The sequence below is a fragment of the Leptodactylus fuscus genome, chromosome 1, assembly GCF_031893055.1.
Source record: "Leptodactylus fuscus isolate aLepFus1 chromosome 1, aLepFus1.hap2, whole genome shotgun sequence".
Classification (NCBI taxonomy): Eukaryota; Metazoa; Chordata; class Amphibia; order Anura; family Leptodactylidae; genus Leptodactylus; species Leptodactylus fuscus.
The window spans coordinates 315,660,673-315,681,656 of record NC_134265.1 but is presented as its reverse complement, the minus strand read 5'-3'; the positions used below and the strand labels follow the sequence as shown (position 1 = coordinate 315,681,656).

General features: G+C 42.5%; 1 protein-coding gene across 1 annotated transcript; it reads right to left on the bottom strand.

Annotated features, from left to right (window-relative positions):
* Positions 1-1,251: 1,251 nt before the first annotated feature.
* Positions 1,252-19,538, bottom strand: PACRGL (parkin coregulated like). The gene is made up of 8 exons (XM_075266152.1): positions 19,489-19,538; positions 18,418-18,575; positions 16,623-16,690; positions 10,694-10,784; positions 7,778-7,912; positions 6,470-6,577; positions 3,671-3,751; positions 1,252-2,205 (listed from the first exon to the last, which is right to left on the bottom strand). Exons 2-8 carry the CDS (start codon positions 18,556-18,558, stop codon positions 2,149-2,151), a joined length of 681 nt encoding a protein of 226 aa, XP_075122253.1. The 5' UTR covers positions 18,559-18,575; positions 19,489-19,538; the 3' UTR covers positions 1,252-2,148.
* Between the last annotated feature and the right edge of the window lie 1,446 nt (positions 19,539-20,984).

Below are 20,984 nucleotides of genomic sequence, written 5' to 3'. Positions count from 1 at the left end.
ACCCAGTGTGAACTTAACCTTAACGAACTTTTACTCATTATAGCATCGGCTAACCTGTTCAACACCAATGGCAGAAAACTAATTAACTGATAATCAATTACCCCTTCCATGACTAAGGGTCATTGATGCCTCAATGCTCAAGCTGTATGTGGCTGAAACTTGACCTGTATGCGGCCACCAATGACTATGTGATTGTGCTGTATAATTGTGTAATTATTGGTGTCCACATGCGGGCAGGATTTCAGCCACATGTGGCTACCACGGTCTCCATCTCATAGATATTCATTATTTATGTGTGGAGCACGGTTACAGTAATGGTTTCCTGCATAAGCAGTGACCTCTTTGTATTATTAATGCCTGTATTCTATTTATTGGCATTACTATGAATTTCATACTCCCCGAGGCTAAAAATACCATTAAAAAATGCGAAGAGGAGTAAATGGAGTCAGTACGAGAAAAAGTCTGCAAAATCTGTAATTATTTATATATGTAAAAATATTTAACATTTAATTATCTTCAAATGTATATTTGGTTATGTTCATGGGAAAACCCCTTTAATGGTCCCCAATAATCCTTATCCATTTCAGGAACTGAATTGATAGAAAAATATAGGATTTTTAAGCTTGAACCTGTTAAGGCAAAAAATTTTACGCAATTTCTAGTCATCTACAAGTTAATGTTTCTACAGCAAAGAAATCCATCATTCTGCACGAATACAAGAAATACCGGAGGATAAAGTGTACCTCATATAGGATCACCAGAAATCTTATAGGGCAAATACTGGGCTTAAGACGATACAAAATGAGTATCTGAAAGTAACAGTTTTCCACATGAATTCACATAGGGATTTGCAGTATATAATGCTGTTTAGTCAATGGGATCCTGAAAGCTGATGTGGTTCATGAACATGTATCTAGAGCACAGCAATGTGAAAAATGTACAATGGAAAGAACTGTGGCATTTATTGGCTTCGGGGCCTTAGCAGTTCTTAAGGGAGTAATCCAGAGGAAGAAAACAGCGTCATTTATCTAATATCATAAACTGAGGTCATTCCCTTGGACCCCATAAACACAACTGAATGTGCATCCGAATTGGGCCGATTTTGTAGTGGAATGTAGTGATAGCCGAGTGCATCTTATACAAGTGCCCTATGGGGCTTCTTTGCTGTTTGATGAAAGATAGGACCTGATCTATTTTCATCAGAACGGAACGACCCATTGGACACTCACCCATGGATGGAATTCACCCAGGAAAACTTATTTTAGAGATTTCCTCAGGGGTGCCTTAGAAACCCACCAGGGTCTTTTGGTAAAAATGATCTGGTAGGAGTGCCCTGAGAAAATTTATCTTTTCCAGGGGCGCTATGTGTCTGAAAAGGTTTGGAAATACTGACTGAAACTGTATAGTTGTGCTGGTTACAGGGTGCTGTTTCCATGTTTGAGAATACTGTCACATGGCCCCATGGCTTGACGACACTGGCCCAGATGGTCTCCTTCTCTCAATGTGTTGAAGCATCACCAAAGCACATGACTGCTAAGGGGCTAGTATTGTGATGACGTGTAGAAACAGCAACCCCATTCATGCACAATATAACTACCAGCAGCTGTGACGGGTGGGGATGACAGGACTTGGGCCCCCATACACGCAACAGTAGTAGTGTGCAGGTCCTTGGAAAACAGAACGGTTGACAGTCAGGTGCCATCTGCGTACCATCTGTGATTCCCATTTACCCCATCAACAGAATAGATGAACCAAGCCACAAAAACGCACAGAAACACGACCTGCTCCATGTTTAGGGCTTGGTCCTGAAATAATATAGCCGGCTGAAAAACGGCTCCAAATTTCACTTACCCTTATACAGTTATATGATCCATACCTCATGTAAGTCAATACTAAAGACTCCCATTGGATAGTAGCATTTAGAGCTGTAAAGAGGCAAGCTATACAGTATAAACTATATACATTTTATATCATTTCCTGTATGTAATGTATTATAACATTGACTTTGATGTAAACATACATTCGGTTTCAATACTAAGAAAAGTATTGCCACAATTCCGATGGTTTGGGCCTTGGTCCATGTATACAAGTGAGATCTTCAGGGTGACATTAGGAATGGGGCTGACATCATTACTGTACATAGAAAATTCAGCTGTATATAGAGCAGTAGGTCGGTATTTTAGATTTGATTATTCCCAGACTTTCCTATAAAAAAAGAGAGAGGAGAGTAAAAAAAGAAAGAAAAAAAAAGGAAAAATTTACATAAATTTTTTAGGAAAAATATCTTCAAATGTCTAAATTTAGTTAAATGCAACAATACTGAACATATTTTATTGTGACAACTGCAAAACACTGGGACAGAGTTCTAAGGACTGGCATTATTAACACCCGTCTTTATAGCCCATCGCCAGTTGAGGGTGAACCTCATATCATATATGACATAAATGAGACGTAGCCTTTGCCGGCCTGTGTGCCTGGAGCTCATAGCTGGCGCACATTTCCTGCATCATTTACACCAGCTATATATATATACATACACACAATCACAATTTTTTGGGACAAAAACCTTGATTTGCACAAAAGTAGGTATCCATAATTTGACCATGTGCATGAAGGATTCACATTTGTAGAATTTTAAACAGAGTGCTAAGGTCTGCAGCAGCTTCCCATACAAGTTCTGTAAAAAAGTGCACACTGACATTATCAGAACCTGTTATTGATAAAGTGCCAAGGGGTGAATAGGCCCCGTTCACACAGGGCTAGGGACCACGTATTTTGGTCCTGATTTTGACGCAGGAAGCCGTGTCAGAATAGGACCAAAATGCGCCTGCCGTGACTTCTGACAGTCACGACGTCCCACTCCGGAGTAGGCCCAAATGAATGGGTCTAGTCCAGAGGGTGCTGTCGCGAGGCGGACGCAGCGGCTGAGGCGGACGCAGCGGATGAATCAGCCGCGGAATCTGCCTGATGAAAGGGCAGCTTGCTTCTTTTTTCCACTAGCGGGAGCAAACCACTAGCGGGAAAAAGAAAATTAGAAGTCTACATAGTCCTCTATTGTGAGGGGGCGGATTTTGAGGAGGATTCAGGGCCAAAATCCGCCGCCTCTTGCACCGTGTGAACGATCCCTATGATGCATGTTGGTCGTAATTAGCAGGGTAGCAGACTGTGATATCACTGTGTGCATTATACCCATACTGTGTCAGCACCGTATTCATTATGCCTGTGCATCAGTATATGCATTATCGCTCTACTTAGTAGTAGGAGTAATTACTCTTTGGGTATCCTATTTTTTTTTCTATCTGGGGTGCCTTGACAATAGTAACTATTATTATACCTGTACTGTGACTTCACTGTGTGCATTATTTCCATACCGTGAAGTCACTGTCAATATTCCTATACTATAATATCACCATTATTCCAGTACTGTGACATCACTGTGTACATTATCTGTACTGTAATATCACTGTACAGTATAAGTTATTCCTTTTTAGAAAGGACACCAAAATAATTGCACACTTTAAGTTCTGAACTTGATGTTTGATGGTAGAACCGCATAGTTATTTTATACACGCCAGCATATACTGTGCTATGTCCTGGATTCGCAATGACCTCAATGGAGAACCGAGACTTCTGTGGTAATAATGCCTAAAAATATGGTGCGTACACGTACCTTTCCCCCATACTGTTCCAGCTTCTGTAGTGCCGTGGTGACCCCGTCCTTATATTTCTTGTCCATTAATCTTTTGGAAAGCTAAAGTGAAGAAAAGGAAACAATGACATCATCATGTCGCCCAATGACATTATCAGATACGGCTAGGTATTACCTAGCTGAAGAAGGACAATTTATTTCTATGGGTATAGAATATATATATTTGAAATTCCTTATAGTGGCTGATAAAACGACATAAAATAATATTCAATATTATAAGTAGTAAAACGTATCTTTTTAATCCCCTGCCATGAATTTTTTTTTTTCCTCGTGAATATGTCCATGCTGTGTCTGGGAGAGGGCCAATGGATCTCCCCACTTATGTGGTGTCACTCCACGTACAGAATGGCAGCACATGTGGTTCACTGTCAGAGGGGTGGATCCGTTTTTGTATTTAATGGTTCAATTCAAGATGGATCCAGGAAGTTGGATCTGAGGAAACTTTTATAACCTGCACAAAGTTCTGCTGTAAAAATCTGATTATACAGAACCACCAAAACACGACTGAGAAGAGAAATTACTTTAAAAATGAACTTTGCTGAATTTGCCCAATATATAAAAGCGTATTACATCACATCTGTGGCCCTTTAAGTGTCAAAGACATCAACATGAGCGTGAATGATTTATAAGTCTGAACAAACAAACCAACTGGGATCTTTCCAATCAAGACAGAAAATGTGTTTAGTCTCGAATATTTCTCACATAATGACACAAAGTATCAATTATTTATATACAACTAAACCGCAGGAAACTTGGGCGCTGATAAAGAACTGCTGTAGGAAAACCGAACTTTGAGAAGATGAAATAGTTGTTTCCTAAAAAGAAACAGCAAAGACTTAAAAAAAAATGCCACAAACTATGAGTTCCCGCTATGTATAAAACCCCTTGTGTTGGCCAGCGTATATGGACATCATAGAGAGGGTTCCCCATTTAGGACCTCCATCTATGAGTTAGATCGGAGCATGGTCTGTAGGAATAACCCATGTGTTGGCAGGTAGCCACGTCAATGTACTACTTAACCCCTTAGCGACCCTTGACGTAACTGTACGTCATGGGTCGCATGGGGATGTATGGAGCGAGCTCACACGCTGAGCTCGCTCCATACACGGCAGATGCCGGCTGTATCATACAGCCAGGACCTGCCACTAACAGCAGCGGTCGGTGCCCGAGCCGATCGCTGCTGTTAACCCTTTACACACTGCGGTCAAACGTGACCGCAGTGTGTAAACGGCGCCGGCGGCATGGGCGCCGCCATGTTTCGCCGATCGCCGCCCTCCTGAACGTCACAAGAGGGCGGTGATCGGTTGCTATGACAGCCGGAAGCCTATTGAAGGCTTCCAGGCTTGTCTCTGCACTAGATCTATTAGACGATGCCAGAGGCATCGTCTAATAGAAGTGCTGCGATTTTCCTATTCACTGCAATACTGTAGTATTGCAGTGAATAGTATGAGCGATCAGACTCCCTAGGTTTCAAGGTACCTAAGGGGTCTGATCATAAATGTAACAGAAGAAAAAAAAAAGTTTTTAAAAGTATTAAAAAAATAAAAAAAATATAAAAGTTCAAATCACCCCCCTTTCCCTAGATCAGCTATAAAAGTAATTAAAGAACATTAAACATAAACATATTAGGTATCCCTGCGCTCCAAAATGCCTGAACTATTAGAATATTAAAACATTTATCCCGTACTGCGAACGGCGTAGCGGCAAAAAAAATAAAAACAGCCAAAAAGCGTTTTTTTTCAACACTTTGCCTCCTATAAAAAATTGAATAAAAAGTGATCAAACCATCGGATCTTTCCCCAAATGGTATCAATAGAAATGTCATCTTGTCCCGCATAAAAAGACACCACAACCAGCTCCATACATGGAAATATGAAAAAGTTACAGGTGTTAGAACATGATGACACAAATTTTTTTTTCTATTTTGCAAAGTTTATCATTTTTTTTAAAAGTATCAAAAAATTTCAAATACTATATAAATTTGGTATCACCGCGTTTGTACTGACACGTAGAACACAGGTAACATGTCATTTGTACCAAACAGTGAATGCTGTAAAAATTAAACCCATAAGAAAATGGCGCAAATGCATTTTTTCTCCAATTGCGCCTCATTCTGAATTTTTTTCCAGCTTCCCAGTACATTGCACAGCATATTGAATGGTGCCATTACAAAGTACAATTTGTCCCGCAAACAATAAGCTATCATGTGACTCTGTGAACTGAAAAATGAAAAAGTTATGGCTCTTGAAATGTGAGGAGGGAAAAACGAAAATGCGAAACCAAAAAATGGCCTGGTCCTTAAGGGGTTAAAGGATGGCCCCGAGCTAGCCATGGCTTACAGAGACATACCGAGGTGCACCGAGGTCGATGACCACACCGCGGGCATATAGATCATTCAGTAGTAAACATATAAGGGCACTTTTACTATGGTTTATGCAACTTTTGCGGTACAAACAAACTCTGGTTTGCAACTTTTTAAACACCACTTGTGGCAAAATTGTTTCCTAGAAGAAGGCATTGTATGAGTGGGGCCCCCGACATTCAGATTTATCATCGTTTACACCAGTTTACTCGGTTCAAGAGTACCTAAAATCTACACAAACCATAAGCTGATGCATGACCCTTCAATTTATGAAGAGGAGTTGGCATTGTCAAGAGGCACATCGTACAGCAATGCTGGGAATATCAACACCAGCGTACTATATGCAGCTCATGATAAATCCCCTTGTATAATTCATAAATATGTTTCCTTTAACTTACACTGGTTAATAGATTCTTTAGATGGATATTCAGAGCTGGTCCCACTACAGCACTCAGCTGCACCAAACCATTCTGTCCTCTTTCAAAAACTCCACCATCGGCATGAACCTGCAAGTTAAACACAGATAGCTGTGTACCAAATAGAAAAACTGACATATATTTAATGCATGTAATGTCTGTGTATCACAAGATGAAGACACACCCTGAATGCCCGCCCAGCGTGCACATTCGGTAAGTAGAGCACATTCTTTTTTAGGTTATTATTTTAAAATGGGGGTAGTTTAATATAACTTTTACGGTGCCTGAATAGCCTTTTTAAAGGCTATTCACGCATATGTGGGGCTCTATCAGCATGATTTTGCTGATAGAGCCCCTTTAACGGAAACACTGGGATAATACAGATGTTACTCACCTCTCCTGGGCACCAGTGTGGCTCTTTCCGGTCTTCTGACTGACATCACTGCTCCATGTGACTCGCTGAAGCTCAATCACAGGACCCGATGACATGCATTTCAGAGGCTACAGTGGTCCCTAATGTCAGTCAGAAAACCTGAAGACAGCATGGAGTTGAACCGGAGCCCAGGAGAGATGAGTAACATTTTTAATTATTATGTTTGATCAGCTTCCCTGGGCCTCCGCTTATTATATTCTGGGGTCTGAAGAGTCCTCAGAATATAATAGCAGCTCTGATTCAGACATATTCGGTCTATATTCCAATAACCGAACTGAAATAACTAACATGAACAAAATCACATTGGTTATCCTGGTTAACATTCAGCTTTGGTTATTTTACAGACATTGTTTGGACATGTAGCATGCCAATATATTCTATCTCCAGAGAGACTAAATGGACACTATATTAACATCTATCAGATTAATGGTAGCAAATGGTTACATTTGGGATAGGAGTCAGAAGCTTGTTTAAAAACATGATGTGAACTGGGCCTAAAGAACATTACTGAGCTGACAGTAATGTACATTCTGCGCCTTCCCTTTTAGATTGTGCCAAGTGAAAAAGGCAAAGCAGATAACAAGTGCTATGTGTTGGACCTTCACCTATCAGCCTGTAATATCCTAGGGCTATACTAAAATTGCCTCTAAGTATTCTAATGTATCCTACGAGGTTTTGCTTGGCAATAGAACCACTAAAAAAATAAAATCCATCAAATCAGTAATATTTTATGTCTTATCAGAAGACCTTTCAATAACATACAGATGGAGCAGAGCTGACGTAATCATTTGGCAGAACTCTTAACATTATTTATGGGTTTGCCGGCATATCTATGGATAGGAATGATGAATACATACGAGGGCACCTTTCAAAGCAGCTGCAAGTTTCGGTAAGATGGGCAGAGCTTTCTCAGCAGCCCCAGGAACCATCAGTATCTCCTTGAATCCTTCCTGGGACACAAATGTGTAAGGATGTCTGGTTTCTTTGAGACCCTGAGCAAGAAAAGTGAATTTAAAAATGAGAGAAGTTATAATAAAAGCAAAAGTAATACATAGCAGAGATCTTGGCTACAAGACAACAGACGCACAATGAAAACAACATTCAGGGAGGCAGCGTTACACTACTGGATAGTCACTGTCATAGAAATGAAGTGAGTTGTGTAATATACGTGAAAAGATACCGCCATTACAACCCTACAGAACAGATACAAGTAGGTTTACAGCATTTTGCCTTTTGCTGATTTATAACCCACCCTTCCACACATATAGCATCACCTACATTTTTTCTTACATAGTTAGCTTTTATAGGAATACACATGTACACAGACCAAATACCTTGCATAGTCACATGTTGTAATAAAGTATAGGTTTTAGAACATTGTGTTTGCCTTTTCATAAAAAGCAGTGCATTGTTGTTTTTACAAAAATCACATAAGCACAGATACTACTGCCTCCCTGTCTCTCCCTGAAAATAATGTATGACATAATAGCCCGTTTCTCACTATATATAATGTATGGAACAATAGTACTGTCTCCATTTTACTCCCTGTAAATGATATAGCCACAGCTAAAACTGCTACCTTGTCTTTCTCAGTAAATGATATAGGCACAGATAATACTGCTATCTTGTCTCTCTCATTAATGATATAGGCACAAATAATGCTGCTATCTTGTCTTTCTCTGTAACTGATATAGGATAGGCACAGATAATACTGCTACCTTGTTTTTCTCAGTAAATGATATAGGCATAGATAATACTGCTACCCTGTGTCTCTCTATAAATGATATACCACAAATAGCACTGCCTCCCTGTCCCTCAATGAAAATGTCTCCCTGTAAATATAAACAATACATAAAGTACAGCCTCACAGTAAGTACTGTAATGTATGAATCATCAATATTTTCTTCCTGTCTCATTGTAAATAACGGAACAACATTGTAAATGATATAGGCACCGACAGTACTGCCTCCCTGTCTCTCCCTGTAAATGATATAGGCACAGACATACTGCCTCCCTGTCTCTCTCTGTAAAGGGTATAGGCACAGATAGTACTGCTTCCCTGTCTCCCTCTGTCAATGATATAGGCACAGATAGTACTGCCTCCCTGTCTCTCTCTGTCAATGATATAGGCACAGACAGTACTGCTTCCCTGACTCTCCCTGCAAGTATGAGAGCCGTCCATATTACCTCTCTTCCTTCAATCCAAATAATATAAGCAAAAACAGTACTGCTTCCCTGTCTTTTCCTACAAACAACAGTAATAGTATTTGCCCCCCTTTCTTTCACCATGAATAATGTCCTAGTCCTCCCTGTAAATAATGTACGTCTATATTTGCCCTACCTCTCAGTCTGCCCTTATAATAAATGATATATACACAAAAAGTCACACCTTCCTGTTTCTTCTTGTACTACATATAGTACTGCATCTATCTCACCTTGAAAATGCTAAAAGCACAGATATTACTGCCTCCTTGTCTCTCACTGTAAATAATAACCATTCCATACATACAGCAATTCCGGATAAAAAAAGATTATAGATTACGTTGTGACGTGATGTCAATAGATGCATGGAAACATGGCACTTTCATAACTGTATTGAGTTTCCTACATTGAAAATAGAAGAGCTTTTAATTCCATCCTCCTGAGAGATAACATGGATGCATGTAGTGCACAACTCAGCCAGACACAGCAGTGTCTGACAGATATATAAAATGGTTGTGATGGGACATGATTAATCTCTGCAATGCATGATAGGTGTGCGACACCTCACAATAATTACTCTGCCGCAGCTTCCCCGCCACTAAACCACGCTGACAGTTGTCGGGAAGTATTCTGGTGTTAAATGGCAGTCAATCACTGGTGTGCTATAGGTAGGAGACAAATGCAATCTCTCTGCTTTCCAGACTACTCAAAAATGATAATGCACAGAGCTATAAATATGTTATTACAAGGCCATGACTCCATACTAGTAAAGGCAATGTCAATACTACACAGTAAGTGACTTACTTATACAATGTGTGAGACTGGGACCCAGTGACTATAGACACTTCTAGTCCAAACTAGTGGCACAGCTTCCATGATATGCACTTCAGGCTTTACAGTCAGTGCAACTCCATCCAAATGGGTAAGTTCCTGATGTGTAAAACATACTCAAAATGGATGAGCCTGGACTAACTGATGTGCGACTTGTGCCATTCATTTAAATGAAGGTGCCCATATGCCTTCAATAGCTCTAGAAATCCACATACACATATATACACATATACAATCAGTTTGGCAGTATGTGCATATGCTCTGAATGGGGAGAGGGGAGTAAACTGCTGCCACACACCTCTGGTGGGAGCTAGTCCAGGAATTCAACAAACTTTGAAGGGGCCCAGGGCAGGTGAGAGAGAGAGAGAGAGAGAGAGAAAGACAGACAGAAAGAGGCATACTCACTTGTCCCCAAAGCACTGGTGTCGCTCACCGCAGTCCGTTTGGTCATGTGCTTTACCTCAGTCCCCAGAAGCCCTGAGTCCCAGATGCCTGTTGAAGTCAGTCACTGGAGAGGAACTGGTGACATCACTGACATACGTAGGGGTAGGGGGGGGGAGATTTGTCACAACTGAACAGACTGCAAAACCAGTCACTGGAGCACCGAGAACAGGTGAGCATGCTTTTTTTAAATTTCTCTATCTTATGCCCCATTCCCTTTAGGTGATTAAAGGGAATAGGGCAAAGAGCCGTGACAAATGAATAAACATAAAGCAACACTTAAATTAAAACTATTTTACCTCAGCTAAAGTGATGAGCAGAGGGTCGAATGGTATCATTTCTGGAGGCCGCTCCCATTGTAACCTGTGTTTTACAGAACCATGAACCAGCCTGAGGAAGAGAAATAATTTTTTTTAAAAAAAAACATGAAGAGTACTTATACATGCATTATTCAATCTTTTAGACTGTCCTAAGAAAAACATGTCCGGTTATAATCTCATAATCCCTCGCTAATAGACTAGAGACCCTTACCACCTCCACTTCATCACCACCCCAAGCTTGTTGAGGGGTAAAGAAGAATATCTGCCAAATAAGATGGTAGCTTCATTCGATACAGTAAAAATTCCCAAGCTCCTTCCTTTACCAAGTATGCTCTATAGCAGGGGTGGGCAATTAATTTTCCCATGGGGCAGCATAAGAAATTGAAACCATTCTAGAGGGCCGCTGCAAATTTAGCTCCACCCACTTCTACTTTGACTCCGCCCAGTCTCAATCATCTTTCCATGTGCCCTCACACAGTATAATCCTCCTACAGTCACCCGTACATTATATGACCCAACATTATAATGTTCCCTTCCAACTACCCCACAGTATTAAGTCCCTCTCTTGGTGCCCCAGTTTAAACTGGTGGAAACTAGAAGGGACATGAAACTGGAGCAGCTGGAGGGAAACGTTAGCAGTACGGGTAGTTGGAGGGGAACAATAAATTAATGGCAGATAAAGTGGGACATTAAACTGGGGGCAACTAGAGGGGGACATTAAACTCGGGCAGCTAGAAACAGACATTAAACAGTAGGAGTAGCTCGAGAGTGACATTAAACTGGGGACAACTAGAGGCAGACAGGTCACCCTCCAGCTAACTCCACGGTTTAATGCCCCCTCCAGTTGTCCCCAGTTTAATTTTTCCCCCCAGTTTAAGTGCCCACTTCATCTACCCCCAGTTTCATGTCCCTCCCTCTCCATTTCTCCCCCAGTATCATATCCCCCTTTATCTGCCCCATTTCATGTCCCCCCTCCATCTCTCCCCCAGTTTCATGTCCCCCCCCCCCTATTTGCCCCCAGTTTCATGTCCCCTCCCCTCCATCTCTGCCCCAGTATAACATTCCCCTTCCATCTCTGCCCCTAGGTTACTGAGAGACACAGACACACACACTAACAGAGACACAGACAGACAGAAAGACACACACACACTCTCCACCCTGCATCTCATATTACCCTCCCCTCTCAGTATCTTCTTGCACTGTCCTGCCGGCACTATGACACGCCTCCCTAGTCAAGCTATGCGGGCTGGACTGAATCAGTCAGAGGGCTGGATATGGCCCACGTGCCCTACATTGCCCAGGTCTGGTCTATAGACATATATTTTAACCCCTTAAGAACAAAGCCAATACTCATTTTTGTATTTTTCCATTATTATTTATTGTGCTTACTTACGATATACAGTGCCAACATATTCCGCAACACTTTAGAGATATTGTCAGTCACTGTCCCATACATTGTCAGTCACTGCCCCATACATTGTCAGTCACTGTCCCATACAATGTCTTGTAAAAGTATTCATACGCCTTGAACTTTTTCACATTTTGCCACCTTACAACCAGAAACGTAAATGCATTTTATTGAGATGTTAAGTGATAGATAAACAGAAAGTAGAAAATAATAGTGAAGTGGGGGGAAATTATACATGGTTCTCAGAATTTTAATCATATAAAAATCTGAATAGTGTGGTATGGAAAAGTATTCAAGCCACTGTAGGGCACACAATCTACATTCCCTATCAGTCTGTCTTTGGAGTGTGGGAGGAAAGTGGGGGCCATATAGATGCTTCTTTATTGTGGGACAAGCTATATATTTCAATGGTACCATACAATCCTTCCCGTGAAAGTTTGTGTGTTTGTTATTCAATCACACAAAAACCGCTGAACACATTTGAATGAGATTTGGCACATAGATAGATTGTAACCTTGATTAAAACATAGGCTACTTTTTATCCCGGTAAATAACATGGCCTCACGACTGTTATGAATTTATGTTCATATACTATATTACACTGCTCTTGCAGCAGCTTATGATAAAGCCAGGTCTGTTATCTCTCTGTGTAAACACTCAGCTAACCCTCAGTGGATTGTGTACTTGCTTTTGCATATTATCTGATCAGCTCCAGGCAGACCCACTGGATGGGAAAACACCTTAAAGAGGACCTTTCACCATTTTGCCCATAGGCAGTTCTATATACTGCCAGAAAGCTGAGAGTGCGCTGAGTTCAGCACACTGTCGGCTTTCCCGATCTGGGCCCGGTGTGAAGAGCTTACGGTCCGGTACCGTAGCTCTTCTATGGTCAGAAGGGCGTTTCTGACACTCAGTCAGAGACGTCCTTCTTCACAGCACAGCCAATCGCGCTGTGCTGTGAGAGCCGGGAGGAACTCCCCCTCCCTTCCTGATAATGCTCGTCTATGGACGAGTACTGCGAGCAGAGGGAGGGGGCGTTCCTCCCGGCTCTCACAGTACAGCGCTATAGGCTGTGCTGTGAAGAAGGACGTCTTTGGCTAACGGTCAGAAACGCCCTTCTGACCATAGAAGAGCTACGGTACCGGGACCGTAAGCTCTTCACACCGGGCACAGATCGGGAAAGCCGACAGTGTGCTGAACTCAGCGCACTGTCAGCTTTCCGGCAGTATATAGAACTGCCTGTGGGCAAAATGGTGAAAGGTCCTCTTTAAATCCAAACTGGCAGTTTGCTACTTTTAAACATTACAAACAGAGAGGACTGGAAAGTCCAAGTAATTAAGACATTCACCGTTATAATATTTCTAAAAATATAGTTTTATTGATACAAAAACATGTAACACAATGCACATGATATATAAGTATAACACACTAAGACTAACAATACTGTAGAAACAAGGCCACCCACAGGGCAGAGACCTGTGTCACAAATCACCATACAAATGGATCAGACAAAGAGAAAAGCAGCATCAACGCCCTAAAGGTATCTTAATCACATATGTGTGTAAATTTCCAAGTCCCTATGTAGCAGGGTAAAGGAAAAAATAGGTAGAGAAAAAACAGTGTCTCTAATGTAACAAGAAAAGAGTAAAACTCATACACACAAGAACATGTCAGAAATTAGGTGAAGGAAAAATGCTGCACAGTCATTCAAGTGTTAAATACAAGGAACATTCATCACTTCAAGTCTGTCCACACTATGTCTCTAGGTCTAACAAAAAGCGTTTCTTACCCATAATATTGGTGATTCTAAGTGAAAACACAGGATCCCACCATGCAGGTGTAGCCCATCCAACGTACGTTTCGGCGTTTCAGCCTTCTTCCCCGGAAGAAGTATTTAACACTTGAATGACTGTGCAGCATTTTTCCTTTTACCTGATTTCTGACATGTTCTTGTGGTATGAGTTTTACTCTTTTCTTGTTATTACATTAAAACTATATTTTTAGAAATATTATAACGGTGAATGTCTTAATTACTTGGACTTTCCAGTCCTCTCAGTTTGCATTGTGTGCGATTTGATTAAGACATATCCTTGATTGGGCTGATATTTTTTTTTAGGTAATTTATGTATATTGGATGTTTTTTTACCTTTATGTGCTATGCTTTTGTTATACTTTTAAACATGCTGGGGAAAAAGAAAATCAAATTTGTTGCAAAATTCTAAAACAATGAGAGCTATGAAGGCAGCCAGAAGTCAACAGAGTTCTCCTCAAGCAGGGCTGACGGGGATCATCAGCACCAACAACGCGCTGAGATGCCGGAACAATCACAGGCATAGCGCAAGGAACAAGTTTAGCGGCAGGTCAGTTTGACAGCTGTCAAAACGCCGGAGCAGGCGGATCATCAAAGCTAATAACATACTCATTACATGACGTCCCAGCGAGCTGCTGAGATGCCGGAACAATCACAGGCACGGCATGAGGAACAAGTTCAGCAGCAGGACAGCTTTTGAGAGCTTCCAAAACCCCGGAGCAGGCAAACCATCGACGACAGCAATTTGCTGAATATAGGAGGATCGTCGACACCAACAACACGCAGATGAAATCACGGGCAGAGGCTAGTGTATTAGTAAATTGTACGAAAATCAGTTGCGGGGTGGAATGGGAAATATAAAGACACAATTCTGCATCTGTATTTTTCAGGATTGTTTTTATAGTGTTCACTGTGCAGCAAGAATGACATGTTAACTTTAGGTAGGTACGATGAAATACCAAATTTATACAGTCTTCTTAGAATTTACCAATCAAATTTTTTTTTCCCCATTTGTGGAGTGAATTATAAACTGCTCAAAAAAAATAAAGGGAACATTCAAATAACACATCCTAGATGTGAATGAAATATTCTCATTGAATACTTTGTTCTGTACAAAGTTGAATGTGAGGACAACAAAATCACACAAAAATCATCAATGGAAATCAAATTTATTAACCAATGGAGGTCTGGATTTGGAGTCACCCCATAATTAACCCCTTCCCGCCGATGGCATTTTTTGATTTTCGTTTTTGACTCCCCTCCTTCTAAACCCCATAACTTTTTTATTTCTCCGCTCCCCAGTCATATGAGGTCTTAATTTTTGCGGGACAATTTTTTCTTCATGATGCCACCATTAATTATTCTATATAATGTACTGGGAAGCAGGAAAAAAATTCAGAATGGGGTGGATTTGAAGAAAAAATGCATTTCTGCGACTTTCTTACGGGCTTTGGTTTTACGGCGTTCACTGTGCAGCCAAAATGACATGTCCCCTGTATTCTGTGTTTCGGTACGGTTCCAGGGATACCAAATTTATATGGTTTTATTTACATTTTGACCCCTAAAAAAAATTCCAAAACGGTGTTAAAAAATTTTTTTTCTAAAAGTCGCCATATTCCGACGGCCGTAACTTTTTTATACATAGGTGTACGGGGATGCATAGGGCGTCTTTTTTTGCGGGGCCGGGTGTACTTTTTAGTTCTACCATTTTTGGGAAATGTTATTGCTTTGATCACTTTTTATTCAAATTTTTATCAGAATTAAAACAGTGAAAAAACGGCGGTTTGGCACTTTTGACTATTTTTCCTGCTACGGCGTTTACCGAACAGGAAAAATATTTTTATAGATTTGTAGAGCGGGCGATTTCGGACGCGGGGATACCGAACATGTATATGTTTCACAGTTTTTAACTACTTTTATATTTGTTCTAGGGAAAGGGGGGTGATTTGAACTTTTAATACTTTTTATATTTTTTTATATTTTTTTTTTTTGCATTTATTAGACCCCCTAGGGGTGTTGAACCCCAGGGGGTCTGATCACTAATGCAATGCATTACAATGCTAATGCATTGCAAAAAATCATCATCTCTTTTGCAGGCTGTATACACCAGCCTGCAAAAGAGAGAATTTGCAGACCGGCTGGGAGCCTTTAACAAGGCTCCCGGCTGTCATGGGAATGTGACGTCGGCCCTGGAGCACGCTCCAGGAGCCGGCGATCCCTGCCAAAATGGCGGCGCCCATGCGCCGCCGGGAAAATGGCGCCTCCGGCGCCTTTGACAGCAGCGCCGGAGGGGTTAATGCCTCCTATCAGTCCGGGGACCGATCGGAGGCATTAGATCCGGTTGTCTACTGCTTAAAGCAGTAGACACCCGGCGGCTATGACGGCCGCCCAGCTCCCGGGCGGTCGCCATAGTTACAGACCCGACACGCGCCGTACTATTACGGCGCATGTCGGGAAGGGGTTAAAGTGGAAAAACACACTACAGGCTGATCCAACTTTGATGTAATGTCCTTAAAACATGTCAAAATGAGGCTCAGTAGTGTGTGTGGCCTCCACGTGCCTGTATGACCTCCCTACAACGCCTGGGCATGCTCCTGATGAGGTTATGGACAACCCCCTTTAACTACTGAGAGATCAAGACAACATGAACCATAAAAGTGCACTATGAATTCTGATAGCTAAGGATTTACCTGCAAGGTATTCCTCCTTTAGAATATATAGCGGCAAATGGGGAGGATGCGCGTGGAGTCTCAGCAAACTGGAAGTCAAAAGACAGACATTTAAGGTGACTGATGGAGCTGGGAATAAAATCAGCAGTGAGAGAAGTAAATGGAAACCAAAGTGTACAGTTACACCCACTATAGAGCTACGAGCCTTTGTATATCGTATTGTACACAATAGGCCAAACAAGATACCCAGCAACGCACTTCAGTAACAGTGCAAGAGCAACATTAAAGGGGAACATCACATTTACATTGCACTTGAGATAGAAGTATGTAACTTCAGATTCTGGGTTGCATCATGTCTTTTTATTTTATAAAATCTTACTGGCTGCCTTGAAGACCGAAAATTATTTCTTTCTACTCTTTTGTCAACCATGTGACCTTAAAGTCACAGGGATCCCACAATGCACTGCACTTGCTGATAGGTGGTGTCCCACTGCTGCGACCTCACCTATCTTGAGAAATGGGGTGTTTTGTTTGAATGGGGTGGCTGGTCCTATCACTCGAGCCACGCTATTGCACTGTGCTATCTCCAGTGGTCCCCTTTCATATGTAATAGTACATGTTGTGCAACCAGCCACTCCATTAAAAACTGTGGTGCAAAGTGCATCAGCTCTCAAGATCAGTGGGGGTCCCAGTGGTAGGACACCCACTGATAAGCAAGTTTCTTGAACTGGAATTCCCTTTTAAAGGCAACTTAGAAGTGACACCATAAAGTCTGAAGATAATAATTCTGGTTAACTATAACTATGACTGGAGGCTCTTAGTTATTACAATACTCTCTAGATCACGTGGGGTCTGAATGATTGGACCCCCACTGATCTCAAGGCTGCCTCCCTTTCCTATGGAAAGAAGATAACTTGCTCTGATGGGAAAACCCCATTAAGTATCCAGCCAAATAGGGTTAAAGTGGTTATCCCATGAGTATAAGACATTTCATACCGAGGCTTCCCTTGATCCAATTGCCAGTTATAGGCCCCGTTCACACGGGGTAAGAGGGAGTGGATTTTGGCGCTGAATCCTCCTCAGGACCACCCCCTCACAATAGAGGTCTATGTAGACCGCTAGCATCCTTTTTTCTGTGAATGGTTGTTCCCGCTCACAGAAAAAGGAAGTGAGCTGCCCTTTCTTCAGGCGGATTCTGTGGCTGATCCAGTTGCGGCATCCGCCTCACGGCAGCTCCCTGCGGACTAGGCCCATTCATTTGGGCCTACTCCGGAGCAGGAAGCCGCAACTGCATTTTGGTCCTATTCTGACGCGGCTTCCCGAGTCAAAATCAGGACCAAAATACACCTTCCCGTGCCTCGTGTGAACGGGGCCATAAGCAGTAATGACAGACATTTACTGCAAACCAATGGTCAACTATTTAAGCCAAGTTGTAACAAGTTCTTTAGATGTTTTCCAGGGGGGCTGGGGGAAAAATTTCCTCTATAGGGTCCATATTTAGTGTAAGGATAGTGGTTGCCCTTATGTAACATTACCTTTTAAATAAAACATATACAGATGTAGCAGAGTTAACCTGAACTTCTGCAATTGGTTAAACTGCTGCAGTGAGATATCTTGTCACAGAAGACAACAAAAAACAATGAAAAGTGATTGGAAAAACATTTTTCAATTACTTTTATTGTTTTTTTGTTGTTGTTGTCTTCTGTGATATCACGTTGCATCAGTTTAACCAACTGCTGAAGTTCCGAGTAACTCTGCTACGTCTGTATAGACATATCTGTACCATGCTACAATACAGGTGTATAAAACTACTCACTGGGTCTATAGTCTTGGGGTTCAGCTTGTCACTTGGCTTTGCACGCGTTGCACTGGTTGAAGTTACAGATGCTGAAGATGCTGGACTGGTCTTGCTTCTTGGCACTGTACTTCTGGAATGGCCTCTAGAGGACGCCGACATTTTTTGACCATACTGTTCTATGAAAAGGAGAGGTTGAGGTTCACATAGCATTCGTAAGTACAAGATGTATCGCTACGTCCTCCTTTCAGACAGTTAGGCTGTGTTCACACTGGCAGCTGGAGCTTTCCTTAGTATTACCATCAGTTCTAAGGATGTTTATAGCGCAGCATGCAGCAACCTTCTTGCTGTCAAAACAACAGATCTATGAGAGTGTGATGATCTGGGCAGCGGTTAGATTTGCTGTGACTTTAATTACATCCCTTTAAAGGGGTATTCCAACAGGACAGGAGAGAGTCGTCTGATCTGGTGGGGCCTCACTGATGAAACCCCACCATTCATGTGAATGGGTGTTCACAGCATAGAGGAAAAGTATCTGATCGCTGGGGGTCTGGCCACTAGGTCTCCCACTGATCAGGAGAACAGCGCCCCATGTGAATGGAAAGGTCGCTGCTCCATTCACATCTGTCCTGAATGTCCCATAGAAATGAATAGGACGGCAGCCATGTTTGTGCACCAGCAGTCCACTCACATGGGGTACTTGGTTTGTGGGGTTCTCCTGAATACTGGGGTTCCAGGGGGAGGATAACTTGCAATTACTGCAGATACAGAGGATGCACCAAAGCAGCCTTACACAAATATCATATTCAGGAGTCTCAGAAAGCTGGGTGACCAGCAATCCCTATGGGTAGTGTTATTGCAGCCGCACATGCAGTCAGGCACCCAGCTTTCCCAGTAACATACAGGAATAGGCTTCCAGACAATAGGGATTTTCCTGCTGGTTTAACATGGACCCAAAGGCTTGTCAGCAATGAACATGCGGCCGTGCCCTGATAAACATGGTGGACACGGCCCTGCACAATCTAACAGCAAACCTCCCGGGGCCGCATCTCCATACGTGTAACTGGACAGGACTGCGCCGCTGCTACGTACCGGCCTGCTCTGCCTTCTCCCTGGGTCAGATCAGCGGCGCAAACCTCCTCTAGCACCATAGAAACCACGGCCGCTCTACGGCAGCCCGAGAGGGACAAACTTCTCCAGGTGGCGCAGCTCTACTACAACATTATATAATAGCTCTGCTATATCGGGGGCGAAACTTCAGGCTCATGGGCACCAATGCAGAATCTGGAAATGGGCTCCTACCAATCTTGTGCTGTTACAGTGCTGCTTTCTATGTAGCAATGTAACCTTTGGGGGGCCCCTCAGGGTCCAGGGCCCGATAGTGACTGCTATGGCTGCACCCCTATAGCTACCTACACTCCTTATGTAAAGTGTTTTTTTTTTTTTTTAGGAAAACAAGTTAAGGTTGAGGTTCCACATTGAGGAAACGCAGCTTTTTTTTGTTGCAGATTTTGCTGGGGTTTTTTTTTCAGCCAAAGCCAAGAACGGCTACTAAAGGAATAGGAAGTTGTTATGCTTCTGCTCTATCCACTCCTGGCTTCGGCTCAAAAAACTGCAACAAAAAAAGCTGCGTTTCTGTAAATTGGGGCCTCAGCCTAAAAGAATTGCACAATTCAGGAAGGGGGTCGGGGAAAGTAGGACAAAAAAAAAAATCTTGTCCCTGGTGCCCCAGTGTCCGCTGTCTGGCCCAGAGTCATGTGTCTTCAGCAGAGTAGGACGTCCGCCGGCAAAGGCACAGCGTATGCTGGACTGGACAGCAATGGCGGTCACCGGAGTGCTGGGATCAGGTGAGTATGATTATTTTTGTTTGTTTTATCTTCCCAGAATTGTGAAATTCCTGTAAGGGCTAGTTCACACGTAGGCAAAGGGGCGGATTTCGCTTCAAAATCCGCCCCTTTACAATGGTGGTCTATGTAGACCACCGGGCTTTATTTTTTTGCTAGCGGCGGGCTGCCGCTAGCGGAGAAAAGAAACGACCTGCCCTTTCTTCAGGCGGAAGCTGCGCGGGCTCAGCCGCGCGGCTTCCGCCCCCAGCAGTTCCCTCCTATGTCGGCTCATTCATTTGAGCCGACAGCGGAGGGGAAAGCCGCGACCGCGATGGTCGCGGCAGGCGGGTTTTGACAAGAGAGAGACGCGGCTCACCGCGTCTCTCTCGGTGTCAAAACCCGCGCGGGCAGTTCACGTGTGAACTGACCCTTAAACTTCTTTATTAAAAGGAAACCATACAACAGGAGAATTCACAGACGTTGCAGGTCATTGGAGAGCTCTGACTTGCTGGTGACCTGATGTATGTTCGGTCACCTCTATAACCCTTAACTTTAAAGAATGAGAGAAAGAGCGTTACAGCAATCTTTTACACCTACAAGTCTCAGAATGCCCTGAAGGAAGGGAGTAGTCAGGACATTCTGGGATTTGTAGTTTACCAAAAGATTAATTGGAGTTTCAAAGGTTTGCCTCTCGTTGATGCCTTCGGCTTTATTCACACATCAGTGTTTTGGTCATTTATTTGCATAATAGTTAAAACCCTG

Excerpts from the sequence above, each read along its gene's own strand:
- PACRGL (XM_075266152.1), bottom strand. The coding sequence starts at position 18,558 with ATGTCGGCGTCCTCTAGAGGCCATTCCAGAAGTACAGTGCCAAGAAGC. Across the intron at positions 10,785-16,622 it reads AAAGGAGGAATACCTTGCAG|GCTGGTTCATGGTTCTGTAA; the intron begins GTAAATCCTTAG and ends TCTCTTCCTCAG. Across the intron at positions 2,206-3,670 it reads TGGAACAGTATGGGGGAAAG|GAAAGTCTGGGAATAATCAA; the intron begins GTACGTGTACGC and ends CTTTTTTTATAG.